Source organism: Coregonus clupeaformis, chromosome 17 (assembly GCF_020615455.1).
Source record: "Coregonus clupeaformis isolate EN_2021a chromosome 17, ASM2061545v1, whole genome shotgun sequence".
Lineage (NCBI taxonomy): Eukaryota > Metazoa > Chordata > Actinopteri > Salmoniformes > Salmonidae > Coregonus > Coregonus clupeaformis.
In genome coordinates this window covers 14,158,762-14,177,816 of record NC_059208.1, presented here as the reverse complement: position 1 = coordinate 14,177,816, position 19,055 = coordinate 14,158,762, and the positions used below count along the sequence as shown (strand labels likewise).

The following is a 19,055-nucleotide window of genomic DNA, read 5'->3' as shown; positions in this document are numbered from 1 at the left end:
CTGATGACGGAGAGGGTTTGATGTTGCGCATGCGGAGATCTGTAGTCGAATGCAGCAGTAGTGGAGACCGGGAATATGTAACCGGCCTTTTTTACGACCTCTCGGTTGTGATCTCGTCTATACATCATAGACTACCTGACTATTTTCCCATCCTTGATCTGTGTGCGCTATGAACGGGATATGGATATTTTGCGCCGTGTTTTAGCCTACGCACAGGCCTAGTTGATTCGTAACGAAACGCCAAGGCCTGAAGTCCCTTTATTGGTGATCGTTTCTACTTGTGTCTACGGACCGGATCCCTCATACAATGATGGCCACTGAAGATATTTCCCCGTAGAGAATGGGCCTGTAACGAACGGATATTTTGGATGCAAGGACCGGACATTCTCCTATAAGGAGAAGGCCAAAGATAACGGAAAGATGAAGATCTGGAGTACAGAACATGTTTTCAGGTTAGTAGGCCAATAGTCTCTAAGCTTAGCATTTAGATAGGCTAGCTACCGTTAAATACATCGTTGCTTGCTTGTAGAACCGTTGTCTTTATTTGAATTATTTGAATCTATATCGTTCCAAATATTAGCCTATATTAGAGGCTCGTCGGAATGAGCGCAGAGCAGCGATGCGATCCTACATTGTTCCCTCTCCGGTTGAGCATGTGAGTGATACAGTGTTACTGTTGAGGTCCCGGGTTTACAAAGTGTCACTGTCACGCAAACGTTTGAACATGTCAGTTATGTTTTTCTATTTGAACCACAAGGTGGTCCTGTGTAGCTCCATTGGTAGAGCATGGCACTTGCAAAGCCAGGATAATGGGTTTGATTCCCAAGACATTTACATTTTACATTTTAGTCATTTAGCAGACGCTCTTATCCAGAGCGACTTACAGTTAGTGAGTGCATACATTTTTCATACTGGACCCATCCAGATGTAAAATGTATGCATGCATGACTGAGAGTTGCTTTGGATAAAAGCGTCTGCTAAATGGCATAAATGATTGAAACAACACATGTTGAAGATAATAGGTGGAATGATTGTGACATTGCATGACCGTTTTATCTTGTTTAGTAACCCGTTTGTTATTCTGTACATGCTGTAGTAATTGTGCCATATTCACAATCTTTAAACCTGGTGTGTCAAAGGGCCATATTACCATGTTGACTGATTTTCCAGTACTTAGAGACAGTGATCAAGGCAGCGATGAGGAAGTACCCAAAACCCTATAAACCTTAACAGTCCTCCTCCTCCTCCTCCTCCTCCTCCTCCTTCTCTCTCTCTCTCTCTCTCTCTCTCTCTCTCTCTCTCTCTCTCTCTCTCTCTCTCTCTCTCTCTCTCTCTCTCTCTCTCTCTCTCTCTCTCTCTCTCTCTCTCTCTCTCTCTCTCTCTCTCTCTCTCTCTCTCTCTCTCTCTCATTTACTGAATGTAGCTACCCGTGGGAGACAGTGATAAAGGCAGCGATGAGGAAGTACCCTAACCCCATGAACCCTAATGTGGTGGGAGTGGATGTGTTGGACAGGAACCTGGACACTGACGGACGGCTCCACAGCCACAGACTCCTCAGCACCGAGTGGGGCCTGCCCGGCATCGTACGAGCGGTCAGTAAGCTACTCCTATCTCTCTGTCGCTGTCTGTTTGTATCTATCTCTCCCCTCTCTCTCTCTCTCTCTCTCTCTCGCTCCACTCTCTCTCTCTCTCTCTCTCTCTCTCTCTCTCTCTCTCGCTCTCTCTCTCGCTCCCCTCTCTCTCTCTCTCGCTCCTCTCTCTCTCTCTCTCGCTCTCTTTCTCGCTCCTCTCTCTCTCTCGCTCCTCTCTCTCTCTCTCTCGCTCTCTCTCTCTCTTCTCTCTTTCTCGCTCCTCTCTCTCTCTCTCTCGCTCCTCTCTCTCTATCTCTCTCTATCTCTCGCTCCTCTCTCTGTCTCTCTCTCTCTCTCTCTCTCTCTCTCACACTCTCTCTATCTCCTCTCTCTCTACCTGGTACCGCTTCAAACCCTTACTCTTGTCTTATCAATGCTTGTGTTAATATAAGACTCAATGGAACGTTGCTTTAGTCTATCAGTCCTCTCTCTCTCCTAGCCTGGTGGTACAGTCTGTTTGTGCCTAACCAATGAAACAGAGGTTGTTCTTAGACCTGGAGACATGGGTAAGCTCTCCAAGCTAATACATGGGCTTCAGCTCAGTGGACTAACATGGTCTTGTGGGGTGCCTCCTCTAACCCTATTTCTTGTCTTGTTAGACTCACTATCAGTTTATTGGGTACACCGATCTAGTACCGGGTTTGCCTCCAGAACAGCCTGAATTCTACGGGGCATGGATTCTACAAGGTGTCTGAAACGTTCAAACGTTGCTCAATTGATATCAAGGGACCTAACGTGTGCCAGGAAAACATTCCCCACACCATTACACCACCGCCACCAGCCTGTACCGTTGACACCAGGCAGGATGAGGCCATGGACTCATGCTGCTTATGCCAAATCCTGACTCTGCCATCAGCATGATGCAACAGGAACCGGGATTCGTCGGACCAAGGCAATGTTTTTCAACTCCTCAACTGTCCGGTGTTGGTGATCAAGTGCCCACTGGAGCCGCTTCTTCTTGTTTTTAGCTGATAGGAGTGGAACCCGGTGTGGTCGTCTGCTGCAATAGCCCATCCATGACAAGGACCGACGACTTGTGCGTTACGAGATGCCGTTCTGCACACCACTGTTGTACTGTGCCGTTATTTGCCTGTTTGTGGCCCACTGTTAGCTTGCACGATTCTTGCCATGTTCGTTCGACCTCTCTCTTCAACGAGCTGTTTTCGCCCACAGGACTGCCACTGACTGGATGTTTTTTGTTAGTCTCACTCTATTCTCGATAAACCCCTTAACACTGTCGTGCGTGAAAAGCCCAGGATGCCGGCCGTTTCTTAGATACTGGAACCGGTGCGCCTGGCACTGATGATCATACCACGCTCAAAGTCGTTTAGGTCACTAGTTTTACCCATTCTAACGTTCAATCGAACAGTAACTGAATGCCTCGATGCCTGTCTGCCTGCTTTATATAGCAAGCCACGGCCACGTGACTCACTGTCTGTAGGAGCGTACAATTTTTGTGAACGGGGTGTTGTACCTTATTAACTGGTCACTGAGTACATACAGTGCCTTGCAAAAGTATTCATCCCCCTTGGCGTTTTTTCTATTTTGTTGCATTACAACCTGTAATTTAAATTGATTTTTATTGGGATTTCATGTAATGGACATACACAAAATAGTCCAAATTGGTGAAGTGTTTTTTTTTTGTTTCAAAAATGTCAAAAAAATAAGTAACGGAAAAGTGGTGCGTGCATACAGTGGGGAAAAAAAGCCACCAATTGTGCAAGTTCTCCCACTTAAAAAGATGAGAGAGGCCTGTAATTTTCATCATAGGTAGACGTCAACTGTGACAGACAAATGGAGATTTTTTTCTCTCCAGAAAATCATATTGTAGGATTTTTAATGAATTTATTTGCAAATTATGGTGGAAAATAAGTATTTGGTCACCTACAAACAAGCAAGATTTCTGGCTCTCACAGACCTGTAACTTCTTCTTTAAGAGGCTCCTCTGTCCTCCACTCGTTACCTGTATTAATGGAACCTGTTTGAACTTGTTGTCAGTATAAAAGACACCTGTCCACAACCTCAAACAGTCACACTCCAAACTCCACTATGGCCAAGACCAAAGAGCTGTCAAAGGACACCAGAAACAAAATGGTAGACCTGCACCAGGCTGGGAAGACTGAATCTGCAATAGGTAAGCAGCTTGGTTTGAAGAAATCAACTGTGGGAGCAATTATTAGGAAATGGAAGACATACTTCTTCTTTAAGAATCTCCCTCGATCTGGGGCTCCACGCAAGATCTCACCCCGTGGGGTCAAAATGATCACAAGAACGGTGAGCAAAAATCCCAGAACCACACGGGGGGACCTAGTGAATGACCTGCAGAGAGCTGGGACCAAAGTAACAAAGCCTACCATCAGTAACACACTACGCCGCCAGGGACTCAAATCCTGCAGTGCCAGACGTGTCCCCCTGCTTAAGCCAGTACATGTCCAGGCCGTCTGAAGTTTGCTAGAGTGCATTTGGATGATCCAGAAGAGGATTGGGAGAATGTCATATGGTCAGATGAAACCAAAATATAACTTTTTGGTAAAAACTCAACTCGTCGTGTTTGGAGGACAAAGAATGCTGAGTTGCATCCAAAGAACGCCATACCTACTGTGAAGCATGGGGGTGGAAACATCATGCTTTGGGGCTGTTTTTCTGCAAAGGGACCAGGACGACTGATCCGTGTAAAGGAAAGATTGAATGGGGCCATGTATCGTGAGATTTTGAGTGAAAACCTCCTTCCATCAGCAAGGGCATTGAAGATGTAACGTGGCTGGGTCTTTCAGCATGACAATGATCCCAAACACACCGCCCGGGCAACGAAGGAGTGGCTTCGTAAGAAGCATTTCAAGGTCCTGGAGTGGCCTAGCCAGTCTCCAGATCTCAACCCCATAGAAAATCTTTGGAGGGAGTTGCCCAGCGACAGCCCCAAAACATCACTGCTCTAGAGGAGATCTGCATGGAGGAATGGGCCAAAATACCAGCAACAGTGTGTGATAACCTTGTGAAGAAAACATTTGACCTGTGTCATTGCCAACAAAGGGTATATAACAAAGTATTGAGAAACTTTTGTTATTGACCAAATACTTATTTTCCACCATAATTTGCAAATAAATTCATTAAAAATCCTACAATGTGATTTTCTGGATTTTTTTTCTCATTTTGTCTGTCATAGTTGACGTGTACCTATGATGAAAATTACAGGCCTCTCTCGTCTTTTTAAGTGGGAGAACTTGCACAATTGGTGGCTGACTAAATACTTTTTTCCCCACTGTATGTATTCACCCCCTTTGCTATGAAGCCCCTAAATAAGATCTGGTGCGACCAATTACCTTCAGAAGTCACATAATTAGTTAAATAAAGTCCACCTGTGTGCAATCTAAGTGTCACATGATCTGTCACATGATCTCAATATATATACACCTGTTCTGAAAGGCCCCAGAGTCTGCAACACCACTAAGCAAGGGGCACCACCAAGCAAGCGGCACCATGAAGACCAAGGAGCTCTCCAAACAGGTTAGGGACAAAGTTATGGAGAAGTATAGATCAGGGTTGGGTTATAAAAAAAATATCTGAAACTTTGAACATCCCACGGAGCACCAATAAATCCATTATTAACAAATGGAAAGAATATGGCACCACAACAAACCTGCCAAGAGAGGGCCGCCCACCAAAACTCACGGACCAGGCAAGGAGGGCATTAATCAGAGAGTCAACAAAGAGACCAAAGGAAACCCTGAAGGAGCTGCAAAGCTCCACAGCGGAGATTGGAGTATCTGTCGATAGGACCACTTTAAGCCGTACACTCTACAGAGCTGGGCTTTATGGAAGAGTGGCCAAAAAAAAAGCCATTGCTTAAAGAAAAAAATAAGCAAACACGTTGGTGTTCACCAAAAGGCATGTGGGAGACTCCCCAAACAAATGGAATAAGGTACTCTGTTCAGATTAGACTCAAATTGAGCTTTTAGCCATCAAGGAAAATGCTTTGTCTGGCGTAAACCCAACACCTCTCATCACCCCGAGAACACCATCCCCACAATGAAGCATGGTGGTGGCAGCATCATGCTGTGGGGATGTTTTTCATCTGCAGGGACTGGGAAACTGGTCAGAATTGAATTAATGATGGATGGCGCTAAATACAGGGAAATTCTTGAGGGAAACCTGTTTCAGTCTTCCAGAGATTTGAGCCTGGGACGGAGGTTCACCTTCCAGCAGGACAATGACCCTAAGCATACTGCTAAAGCAATACTCAAGTGGTTTAATTGGAAACATTTACATGTCTTGAAATGGCCTAGTCAAAGCCCAGACCTCAATCCAATTGAGAATCTGTGGTATGACGTAAAGGTTGCTGTACACCAGCAGAACCCATCCATCTTGAAGGAGCTGGAGCAGTTTTGCCTTGAAGAATGGGCAAACATCCCAGTGGCTAGATGTGCCAAGCTTATAGAGACATACCCCAAGAGACTTGCAGCTGTAATTGCTTCAAAAGGTGGCTCTACAATGTATTGACTTTGGGGGGTTGAATAGTTATGCATACTCAAGGTTTCAGTTTTTCTGTCTTATTTCACACAAAAAAATATTTTGCATCTTCAAGGTGGTAGGCATGTTGTGTAAATCAAATGATACAACCCCCCCCCAAATCCATTTTAATTCCAGGTTGTAACGCAACAAAATAGGAAAAATGCCAAGGGGGTGAATACTATAACTATACAGTGCCAGTCAAAAGTTTGGACACACCTACTCATTCAAGGGTTGTTCTTTAGTTTTACTATATATTTTATAGTTGAGATTCTTCAAATATCCACCCTTTGCCTTGATGACAGCTTTGCACACTCTTGGCATTCTCTCAACCAGCTTCATGAGGAATGCTTATCCAACACTCTTGAAGGAGTTCCCTCATATGCTGAGCACTTGTTGGCTGCATTTCCTTCACTCTGCGGTCCAACTCATCCCAAACCATCTCAATTGGGTTGAAGTTGGGTGATTGTGGAGGCCAGGTCATCTGACGCAGCACTCCATCACTCTCCTTGGTCAAATAGCCCTTACACAGCCTGGAGGTGTGTTTTTGGTCATTGTCCTGTTGAAAAAACAAATGATAGTCCCACTAAGTGCAAACCAGATGGGATATCGCTGCAGAATGCTGTGGTAGACATGCTGGTTAGCTGTGCCTTGAATTCTAAATAAATCACTGACAGTGTCACCAGCAAAATTACCCCCACACCATCACACCTCCTCCTCCATGCTTCACGGTGGGAACCACACATGCAGAGATCATCCATTCACTTACTCTGTGTCTCACAAAGACACAGCGGTTGGAACCAACAATCTCAAATTTGGACTCATTAGACCAAAGAACGGATTTCCACCGGCCTAATGTCCATTGCTCGTGTTTCTTCGCCCAAGCAAGTCTCTTCTTCTTATTGGTGTCCTTTAGTAGTGGTTTCTTTGCAGCAATTTGACCATGAAGGCCTGATTCATGCAGTCTCCTCTGAACAGTTGATGTTGAGATGTGTCTGTTACTTGAACTCTGTGAAGCATTTATTTGGGCTGCAATCTGAGGTGCAGTTAATTGCCGATTTCTGAGGCTGGTAACTTTAATGAACTTATCCTCTGCAGCAGAGGTAACTCTGGGTCTTCCTTTCCTGTGGCAGTCCTCACGAGAGCCAGTTTCATCATAGCGCTTGATGGTTTTTGCGACTGCACTTGAATAAACTTTTCCGTATTGACTGACCTTCATGTCTTAAAGTAATGATGGACTGTCGTTTCTCTTTGCTTATTTGAGCTGTTTTTGCCATAATATGTACTTTTTCCAAATAGGGCTATCTTCTGTATATCACCCCTACCTTGTCACAACCCAACTGATTGGCTCAAACGCATTAAGAAGGAAAGAAATTCCACAAATTAACTTTTAACAAGGCACACAATTGAAATGCATTCCAGGTGACTACCTCATGAAGCTGGTTGAGAGAATGCCAAGAGTGTGCAAAGCTGTCATCAAGGCAAAGGGTGGCTACTTTGAAGAATCTCACATATATTTTGATTTGTTAAACACTTTTTTGGTTACTACATGATTCCATATGTGTTATTTCATAGTTTTGAGGTCTTCACTATTATTCTACAATGTAGAAAATAGTAAAAATAAGAAAAACCCTGGAATGAGTAGGTGTGTCCACACTTTTGACTGGTACTGTATATATATACTGTATATATGTATATAGACTCACCTGAATGTTTCTCTTGTAGATCTTGGGGACCAGTCATACCCAGACCTACGTCAAGGAGCACTCCATCGTGGATCCGGAGGAGAAAAAGATGGAGCTTTATTCAACAAATGTGAGTTGAAAGCGGTCCCTTCTTTTGTATAATCATGTTTCTGTTGTTGGTATCTTCATGAAAGTTTCATACAACTTCTTGTCTTTTTCATCCCGCAGATAACTCTAACCAATCTGGTGTCAGTGGATGAAAGACTGGTTTACAGACCTCACCCAGACAACCCAGAGGTGTAAGTAGAAACACAGCGACAACCTAGCATGATAACACATTTATAACAACCTAGCATGATAACACATTTATAACAACCTAGCATGATAACACATTTATAACAACCTAGCATGATAACACATTTATAACAACCTAGCATGATAACACATTTATAACAACCTAGCATGATAACACATTTATAACAACCTAGTATAATAACACATTTATAACAACCTAGTATGATAACACATTTATAACAACCTAGTATGATAACACATTTATAACAACCTAGTATGATAACACATTTATAACAACCTAGTATGATAACACATTCATAACAACCTAGCATGATAACACATTTATAACAACCTAGTATGATAACACATTTATATCAACCTAGCATGATAACACATTGATAACAACCTAGTATAATAACACATTTATAACAACCTAGTATGATAACACATTTATAACAACCTAGTATGATAACACATTTATAACAACCTAGTATGATAACACATTTATAACAACCTAGTATGATAACACAATCATAACAACCTAGCATGATAACACATTTATAACAACCTAGTATGATAACACATTTATATCAACCTAGCATGATAACACATTGATAACAACCTAGCATGATAACACATTCATAACAATCTAGCATGATAAAACATGTATAACAACCTAGCATGATAACACATTTATAACAACCTAGCATGATAACACATTTATAACAACCTAGCATGATAACACATTCATAATAACCTAGCGTGATAACACATTTATAACAACCTAGCGTGATAACACATTTATAACAACCTAGTATAATAACTAATTTATAGCAACCTAGTATGATAACACATTTATAACAACCTAGCATGATAACACATTTATAACAACCTAGCATGATAACACATTCATAACAACCTAGCATGATAACACATTTATAACAACCTAGTGTAATAACTCATTTATAGCAACCTAGCATGATAACACATTTATAGCAACCTAGGATGATAACACATTTATAACAACCTAGCGAGATAACACATTATAACAACCTAGCATGATAACACATTCATAACAACCTAGCATGATAACACATTTATAACAACCTAGCATGATAACACATGTATAACAACCTAGCATGATAACACATTTATAACAACCTAGCATGATAACACATTTATAACAACCTAGTATGATAACACATTTATATCAACCTAGCATGATAACACATTGATAACAACCTAGCATGATAACACATTTATAACAACCTAGCATGATAACACATGTATAACAACCTAGCATGATAACACATTTATAACAACCTAGCATGATAACACATTCATAATAACCTAGTGTGATAACACATTTATAACAACCTAGCGTGATAACACATTTATAACAACCTAGTATAATAAATCATTTATAGCAACCTAGTATGATAACACATTTATAACAACCTAGCATGATAACACATTTATAACAACCTAGCATGATCACACATGTATAACAACCTAGCATGATAACACATTTATAACAACCTAGTATAATAACACATTTATAACAACCTAGTATGATAACACATTTATAACAACCTAGCATGATAACACATTTATAACAACCTAGTATGATAACACATTTATATCAACCTAGCATGATAACACATTGATAACAACCTAGCATGATAACACATTCATAACAATCTAGCATGATAAAACATGTATAACAACCTAGCATGATAACACATTTATAACAACCTAGCATGATAACACATTTATAACAACCTAGCATGATAACACATTCATAATAACCTAGCGTGATAACACATTTATAACAACCTAGCGTGATAACACATTTATAATAACCTAGCGTGATAACACATTTATAATAACCTAGTATGATAACACATTTATAACAACCTAGCATGATAACACATTTATAACAACCTAGCATGATAACACATTCATAACAACCTAGCATGATAACACATTTATAACAACCTAGTGTAATAACTCATTTATAGCAACCTAGCATGATAACACATTTATAGCAACCTAGGATGATAACACATTTATAACAACCTAGCGAGATAACACATTTATAACAACCTAGCATGATAACACATTCATAACAACCTAGCATGATAACACATTTATAACAACCTAGCATGATAACACATGTATAACAACCTAGCATGATAACACATTTATAACAACCTAGCACGATAACACATTTATAACAACCTAGCATGATAACACATTTATAACAACCTAGCATGATAACACATTTATAACAACCTAGCATGATAACACATTTATAACAACCTAGCATGATAACACATTTATAACAACCTAGCATGATAACACATTTATAACAACCTAGTATGATAACACATTTATATCAACCTAGCATGATAACACATTGATAACAACCTAGCATGATAACACATTTATAACAACCTAGCATGATAACACATTCATAATAACCTAGTGTGATAACACATTTATAACAACCTAGCGTGATAACACATTTATAACAACCTAGTATAATAAATCATTTATAGCAACCTAGTATGATAACACATTTATAACAACCTAGCATGATAACACATTTATAACAACCTAGCATGATAACACATGTATAACAACCTAGCATGATAACACATTTATAACAACCTAGCATGATAACACATTCATAACAACCTAGCATGATAACACATTTATAACAACCTAGCATGATAACACATTTATAACAACCTAGCATGATAACACATTTATAACAACCTAGCATGATAACACATTTATAACAACCTAGCATGATAACACATTTATAACAACCTAGCATGATAACACATTTATAACAACCTAGCATGATAACACATGAATAACAACCTAGCACGATAACACATTCATAACAACCTAGCATGATAACACATTTATAACAACCTAGCATGATAACACATTTATAACAACCTAGCATGATAACACATTTATAACAACCTAGCATGATAACACATTTATAACAACCTAGCATGATAACACATTCATAACAACCTAGCATGATAACACATTTATAACAACCTAGCGTGATAACACATTTATAACAACCTAGTATGATAACACATTTATAACAACCTAGCATGATAACACATTTATAACAACCTAGCATGATAACACATTCATAACAACCTAGCATGATAACACATTTATAACAACCTAGTATTATAACACATTTATATTTATAACAACCTGGTATGATTTGATGACACATTTATAACAACCTAGTATGGTTTTATAACACATGTATAACACCCACTTGTCATAAGAGTGAATGCAGGCACACAGAGACTTTAAGTTACAAACCACACAGAATTCACTGAGACAGGTGTCGTTTTCCCCTTACCTCATTTGAATCTTTACTTGTACAGCAGCTAACTATCTTGTTCCCCCCTCCATCCCTCCTCTGTCCCTCTCAGTACTGTTCTGACTATCTTGTTCCACCCTCCATCCCTCCCCTGTCCCTCTCAGTACTGTTCTGACTATCTTGTTCCACCCTCCATCCCTCCTCTGTCCCTCTCAGTACTGTTCTAACTATCTTGTTCCCCCCTCCACCCCTCCTTTGTCCCTCTCAGTACTGTTCTGACCCAGGAGGCCATCATCACAGTAAAAGGAGTCAGTTTGAGCAGCTACCTGGAGGGAATGATGGCCCTCAGGATGTCAGCTAACGCCAGAAAGGTACTGTTATAATAAGTTACTCTACAGAATCTGCTTAATATTACTGATGTAATATTTCTGGAGCATTTTCTGCATGCAGCGTTTCCTTTATGCTTTCTTGACTGTGAAGAGAGATGGTCCATGGACCAAACTATCATTAAACGTCTCTGTGTGGCTGACTTCGCATGTCTTCTCTGAAATAAGTCCGAACCTAAGAGTTGGAATGCTATATCTAAGGCCTTTCCTGTCCTTCCCTCTGTCTGTATAGGGTTGGGAGGCTATTGAGTGGATCATTCAGAACTCTGAAAGGGAGAACGTCCCTCTATGTGACCTGTACTAACTCTGGTAACTACTTTACTCTTCTCTTCTCTGGCCTAGCTTAGCATGCATGCTGCTGTACGGTTTATTCAGCCAATGGCATTATCTCTGTGCTTTTCTTTTCCATTCCAGTTCTTCCATCTTGAAAGTTAGGACCACGCAAGATCAAATACTTTGAGCAATGAAATGAAAACTTGAAAGCCTGTCAACTACTTTCTGTCGGTTTGATAATAACACTTCTGCTATTGTTGCCTGCAGGAAGGGCCAATCAGAGGGCTGTAGAGGGTAGAATACATGATCAGGGACTATATCGTCCTACACCAAGCAGCCAGCCCAGCCATACCTCCCACATGGCAGCTGGGCATCACAACCCGCCCTGGTGCCCAGGCTTCATAGGGGCCATCACAACCCGCCCTGGTGCCCAGGCTTCATAAGGGGCATCTGAACACTCCCTGGTGCCCAGGCTTCATAAGGGGCATCTGAACACTCCCTGGTGCCCAGGCTTCATAAGGGGGCATCTGAACACTCCCTGGTGCCCAGGCTTCATAAGGGGCATCTGAACACTCCCTGGTGCCCAGGCTTCATAGGGGCCATCACAACCCGCCCTGGTGCTAAGGCTTCATAAGGGGCATCTGAACCCTCCCTGGTGCTAAGGCTTCATAGGGGCCATCACAACCCTCCCTGGTGCTAAGGCTTCATAGGGGCCATCACAACCCTCCCTGGTGCCCAGGCTTCATAGGGGCCATCACAACCCTCCCTGGTGCCCAGGCTTCATAAGGGGCCATCTGAACCCTCCCTGGTGCCCAGGCTTCATAAGGGGCATCTGAACACTCCCTGGTGCCCAGGCTTCATAAGGGGCATCTGAACACTCCCTGGTGCCCAGGCTTCATAAGGGGGCATCTGAACACTCCCTGGTGCCCAGGCTTCATAAGGGGCATCTGAACACTCCCTGGTGCCCAGGCTTCATAAGGGGCATCTGAACACTCCCTGGTGCCCAGGCTTCATAAGGGGCCATCTGAACACTCCCTGGTGCCCAGGCTTCATAAGGGGGCATCTGAGCACTCCCTGGTGCCCAGGCTTCATAAGGGGCATCTGAACACTCCCTGGTGCCCAGGCTTCATAAGGGGCCATCTGAACACTCCCTGGTGCCCAGGCTTCATAAGGGGCATCTGAACACTCCCTGGTGCCCAGGCTTCATAAGGGGCATCTGAACACTCCCTGGTGCCCAGGCTTCATAAGGGGGCATCTGAACACTCCCTGGTGCCCAGGCTTCATAAGGGGCATCTGAACACTCCCTGGTGCCCAGGCTTCATAAGGGGCATCTGAACACTCCCTGGTGCCCAGGCTTCATAAGGGGGCATCTGAACCCTCTTCCTGGAACAGCCAGGATTATATGTACTGCACTGGAAGCTCATGAATCTCATCCATCCCTATGGAATACAGTGAAGAGTTCCAGTACTGGTGTTCATCAGGACCCCCTGAAGCTTCTCTATTCCCAGAAAGAATGTTGCTGGCTGTCAAGTCAACAATCAATTGAAACACAAGGGTTATTAATATATCATCATAAAGACTTTGATCATTGATCCTTCCACAGAAAGATATCCCTACTGAGGGATTGAGGCCAACGTTGATGTCCAGTAGGATATTGATTGGATACATAGGTGTATGATAGTTGTATGAACGGGGGGGGCCAGTATGAAAAATGTATGCACTCACTAACTGTAAGTCGCTCTGGATAAGAGCGTCTGCTAGATGACTAAAATGTAAATGTAAAATCTAGGCCGCAGCCCAAATGGCACCATATTCCCTCTCTGGTCAAAAGTAGTGCTGTATAGGGAATAGGGTGCCATTTGGGATGCACACGTAGTGTAGATATAACACCCCCCCACACTCTAACATGTGAATCACATAAACAAGCTACAAAACTTCATTCTCCATATGAAATGCTGATGGTATTTTTCTATGGAAATGATCTACTGCCGTACACTGTATGAAGTATGCATACAACATTCTCTTATTAAGGGAGGTTCTTCCAGGAATCTATCACAAACATGTGAATGGTGTCTAGTAGTATTTAAACAAGAGAGTTTCTTTGACATTTTGAACACAATGGATATTTCTTTGCACGTAGATAGTCTAGGATTTATAGGGTATATATATATATATTAAAGGAAAACTACAATACAGCTAACAATGCAGTAAAAAAATATCAATTTTCAGACATAAACTTCATTGGCTAATTATACCTATGCTGATCGCACATGCTTCTTGATTTCTATCTAACATGGAGAGAACAACTTTACTCTAAAGATCAGGGTGATATGTTACACGCTGCTGTGAACAGCACCTCACTGGGTTCGCAAATGTTACACGCTGCTGTGAACAGCACCTCATTGGGTTAGCAAATGTTACACGCTGCTGTGAACAGCACCTCATTGGGTTAGCAAATGTTACACGCTGCTGTGAACAGCACCTCATTGGGTTCGCAAATGTTACACGCTGCTGTGAACAGCACCTCATTGGGTTAGCAAATGTTACACGCTGCTGTGAACAGCACCTCATTGGGTTAGCACATTTTACACGCTGCTACACGCTGCTGTGAACAGCACCTCATTGGGTTAGCAAATGTTACACGCTGCTGTGAACAGCACCTCATTGGGTTAGCAAATGTTACACGCTGCTGTGAACAGCACCTCATTGGGTTAGCAAATGTTACACGCTGCTGTGAACAGCACCTCATTGGGTTAGCAAATGTTACACGCTGCTGTGAACAGCACCTCATTGGGTTAGCAAATGTTACACGCTGCTGTGAACAGCACTTCATTGGGTTAGCAAATGTTACACGCTGCTGTGAACAGTACCTCACTGGGTTAGCAAATGTTACACGCTGCTGTGAACAGCACCTCATTGGGTTAGCAAATGCACTTCATGACAAATGGGTCTTTTAATCGACTAGTAAGTATTGGTAGCCGACCGCTGTCGTTAACAACACTGGACGTATGTCTAAAATGCCACCCTATTCACTAGTCCCCTGTAGCTCAGTTGGTAGAGCATGGCGCTTGCAACGCCAAGGTTGTGGGTTCGTTTCCCACGGGGGGCCAGTATGAAAATGTATGCACTCACTAACTGTAAGTTGCTCTGGATAAGAGCGTCTGCTAAATGACTAAAATGTAAATGTAATAGTGCACTACTTTTGACCAGAGCTCTGTGGCCAACTAAGACACTTAGCTCCTGTAAAATCTCTGCTTTACTGACTGATGTTTATTTATAGCATGTTTATATACTTGAATTATCACAGTTGATTTAATTGAATGTTAGAAATATATTTATTTTTGTTATAACATTGTGAAAATGTATTTGATTTGTTTACATTTATCCGTATGAGAGAAGAGCTTAGATATAAGAATACAATCTTAACTTTACTTGAAACCTGCTGTGGATTGGTTACTCTCTTTTCACATACACGCAAAGTATTTGGAAATATGCAAAAATTATGGCCTATTCAGTCAACCGTCACTGGCCAGTGAATAGAACAGGCGACCATGCTGCAGTACCATCACTGACTAGTGAATAGGACAGAGGACCATGCTGCAGCACCATCACTGACTAGTGAATAGGACAGAGGACCATGCTGCAGCACCATCACTGACTAGTGAATAGGAAAGAGGACCATGCTGCAGCACCATCACTGACTAGTGAATAGGACAAAGGACCATGCTGCAGCACCATCACTGACTAGTGAATAGGAAAGAGGACCATGCTGCAGTACCATCACTGACCAGTGAATAGGACCATGCTGCAGCACCATCACTGACTAGTGAATAGAACAGAGGACCATGCTGCAGCACCATCACTGACTAGTGAATAGGACAGAGGACCATGCTGCAGTACCATCACTGACCAGTGAATAGGACAGAGGACCATGCTGCAGCACCATCACTGACTAGTGAATAGGACAGAGGACCATGCTGCAGTACCATCACTGACCAGTGAATAGAACCATGCTGCAGCACCATCACTGACTAGTGAATAGAACAGAGGACCATGCTGCAGCACCATCACTGACTAGTGAATAGGACAGAGGACCATGCTGCAGCACCATCACTGACTAGTGAATAGGACAGAGGACCATGCTGCAGCACCATCACTGACTAGTGAATAGGACAGAGGACCATGCTGCAGTACCATCACTGACCAGTGAATAGGACAGAGGACCATGCTGCAGCACCATCACTGACCAGTGAATAGGACCATGCTGCAGCACCATCACTGACTAGTGAATAGAACAGAGGACCATGCTGCAGCACCATCACTGACCAGTGAATAGGACCATACTGCAGCACCATCACTGACTAGTGAATAGAACAGAGGACCATGCTGCAGCACCATCACTGACTAGTGAATAGGACAGAGGACCATGCTGCAGCACCATCACTGACTAGTGAATAGGACAGAGGACCATGCTGCAGCACCATCACTGACTAGTGAATAGGACAGAGGACCATGCTGCAGTACCATCACTGACCAGTGAATAGGACAGAGGACCATGCTGCAGCACCATCACTGACTAGTGAATAGGACAGAGGACCATGCTGCAGTACCATCACTGACTAGTGAATAGGACAGAGGACCACGCTGCAGCACCATCACTGACTAGTGAATAGAACAGAGGACCATGCTGCAGCACCATCACTGACCAGTGAATAGGACAGAGGACCATGCTGCAGCACCATCACTGACTAGTGAATAGGACAGAGGACCATGCTGCAGTACCATCACTGACCAGTGAATAGGACAGAGGACCATGCTGCAGCACCATCACTGACTAGTGAATAGGACAGAGGACCATGCTGCAGTACCATCACTGACTAGTGAATAGGACAGAGGACCATGCTACAGTACCATCACTGACTAGTGAATAGGACAGAGGACCATGCTGCAGCACCATCACTGACTAGTGAATAGGACAGAGGACCATGCTGCAGTACCATCACTGACTAGTGAATAGGACAGAGGACCATGCTGCAGCACCATCACTGACTAGTGAATAGAACAGAGGACCATGCTGCAGCACCATCACTGACTAGTGAATAGGACAGAGGACCATGCTGCAGTACCATCACTGACCAGTGAATAGGACCATGCTGCAGCACCATCACTGACTAGTGAATAGAACAGAGGACCATGCTGCAGCACCATCACTGACCAGTGAATAGGACAGAGGACCACGCTGCAGTACCATCACTGACTAGTGAATAGGACAGAGGACCATGCTGCAGTACCATCACTGACTAGTGAATAGGACAGAGGACCATGCTGCAGTACCATCACTGACTAGTGAATAGGACAGAGGACCATGCTGCAGCACCATCACTGACTAGTGAATAGGACAGAGGACCATGCTGCAGCACCATCACTGACTAGTGAATAGAACAGAGGACCATGCTGCAGCACCGTCACTGACCAGTGAATAGGACAGAGGACCACGCTGCAGCACCATCACTGACTAGTGAATAGAACAGAGGACCATGCTGCAGCACCGTCACTGACCAGTGAATAGGACAGAGGACCATGCTGCAGTACCATCACTGACCAGTGAATAGGACCATGCTGCAGCACCATCACTGACTAGTGAATAGGACAGAGGACCATGCTGCAGCACCGTCACTGACCAGTGAATAGGACAGAGGACCACGCTGCAGCACCATCACTGACTAGTGAATAGGACAGAGGACCATGCTGCAGTACCATCACTGACTAGTGAATAGGACAGAGGACCATGCTGCAGCACCATCACTGACTAGTGAATAGGACAGAGGACCATGCTGCAGCACCATCACTGACTAGTGAATAGGACAGAGGACCATGCTGCAGCAGCATCACTGACTAGTGAATAGGACAGAGGACCATGCTGCAGTACCATCACTGACCAGTGAATAGGACCATGCTGCAGCACCATCACTGACTAGTGAATAGAACAGAGGACCATGCTGCAGCACCATCACTGACTAGTGAATATGACAGAGGACCATGCTGCAGCACCATCACTGACTAGTGAATAGGACAGAGGACCATGCTGCAGCACCATCACTGACTAGTGAATATGACAGAGGACCATGCTGCAGCACCATCACTGACTAGTGAATAGGACAGAGGACCATGCTGCAGCACCATCACTGACTAGTGAATATGACAGAGGACCATGCTGCAGCACCATCACTGACTAGTGAATAGGACAGAGGACCACGCTGCAGTACCATCACTGACTAGTGAATAGGACCATGCTGCAGTACCATCACTGACTAGTGAATAGGACCATGCTGCAGCACCATCACTGACCAGTGAATAGGACAGAGGACCATGCTGCAGTACCATCACTGACTAGTGAATAGGACAGAGGACCATGCTGCAGCACCATCACTGACTAGTGAATAGGACAGAGGACCACGCTGCAGTACCATCACTGACTAGTGAATAGGACCATGCTGCAGTACCATCACTGACTAGTCAATAGGACCATGCTGCAGCACCATCACTGACTAGTGAATAGGACAGAGGACCATGCTGCAGTACCATCACTGACTAGTGAATAGGACAGAGGACCATGCTGCAGCACCATCACTGACTAGTGAATAGGACAGAGGACCATGCTGCAGTACCATCACTGACTAGTGAATAGGACAGAGGACCATGCTGCAGCACCATCACTGACTAGTGAATAGGACAGAGGACCATGCTGCAGTACCATCACTGACTAGTGAATAGGACAGAGGACCATGCTGCAGCACCATCACTGACTAGTGAATAGGACCATGCTGCAGCACCATCACTGACTAGTGAATAGGACAGAGGACCATGCTGCAGCACCATCACTGACTAGTGAATAGGACCATGCTGCAGCACCATCACT

The 19,055-nt window shown here is 43.4% G+C and overlaps 1 protein-coding gene across 3 annotated transcripts in view; it reads left to right on the top strand.

Moving 5' to 3' along the window:
- The first annotated feature begins 44 nt into the window (after positions 1 to 44).
- LOC121585946 (PRELI domain containing protein 3A-like) overlaps positions 45 to 19,055 on the top strand; it is a 31,074-nt gene continuing 12,063 nt past the window's right edge. The window contains exons 1-7 of one of the 3 annotated variants that reach the window (XM_045226092.1): positions 45 to 452; positions 1,424 to 1,592; positions 7,863 to 7,952; positions 8,051 to 8,121; positions 11,746 to 11,848; positions 12,096 to 12,172; positions 12,278 to 12,351. In XM_045226092.1, the coding sequence (XP_045082027.1) occupies positions 421 to 452; positions 1,424 to 1,592; positions 7,863 to 7,952; positions 8,051 to 8,121; positions 11,746 to 11,848; positions 12,096 to 12,167 (537 nt within the window). In that variant the 5' untranslated portion in view covers positions 45 to 420 and the 3' untranslated portion in view covers positions 12,168 to 12,172; positions 12,278 to 12,351. Of the gene's footprint in view, positions 453 to 1,423; positions 1,593 to 7,862; positions 7,953 to 8,050; positions 8,122 to 11,745; positions 11,849 to 12,095; positions 12,173 to 12,277; positions 12,352 to 12,403; positions 13,899 to 19,055 lie in introns of those variants that run through there. The other 2 variants (XM_041902304.2, XM_045226093.1) reach the window with 2 other exon arrangements.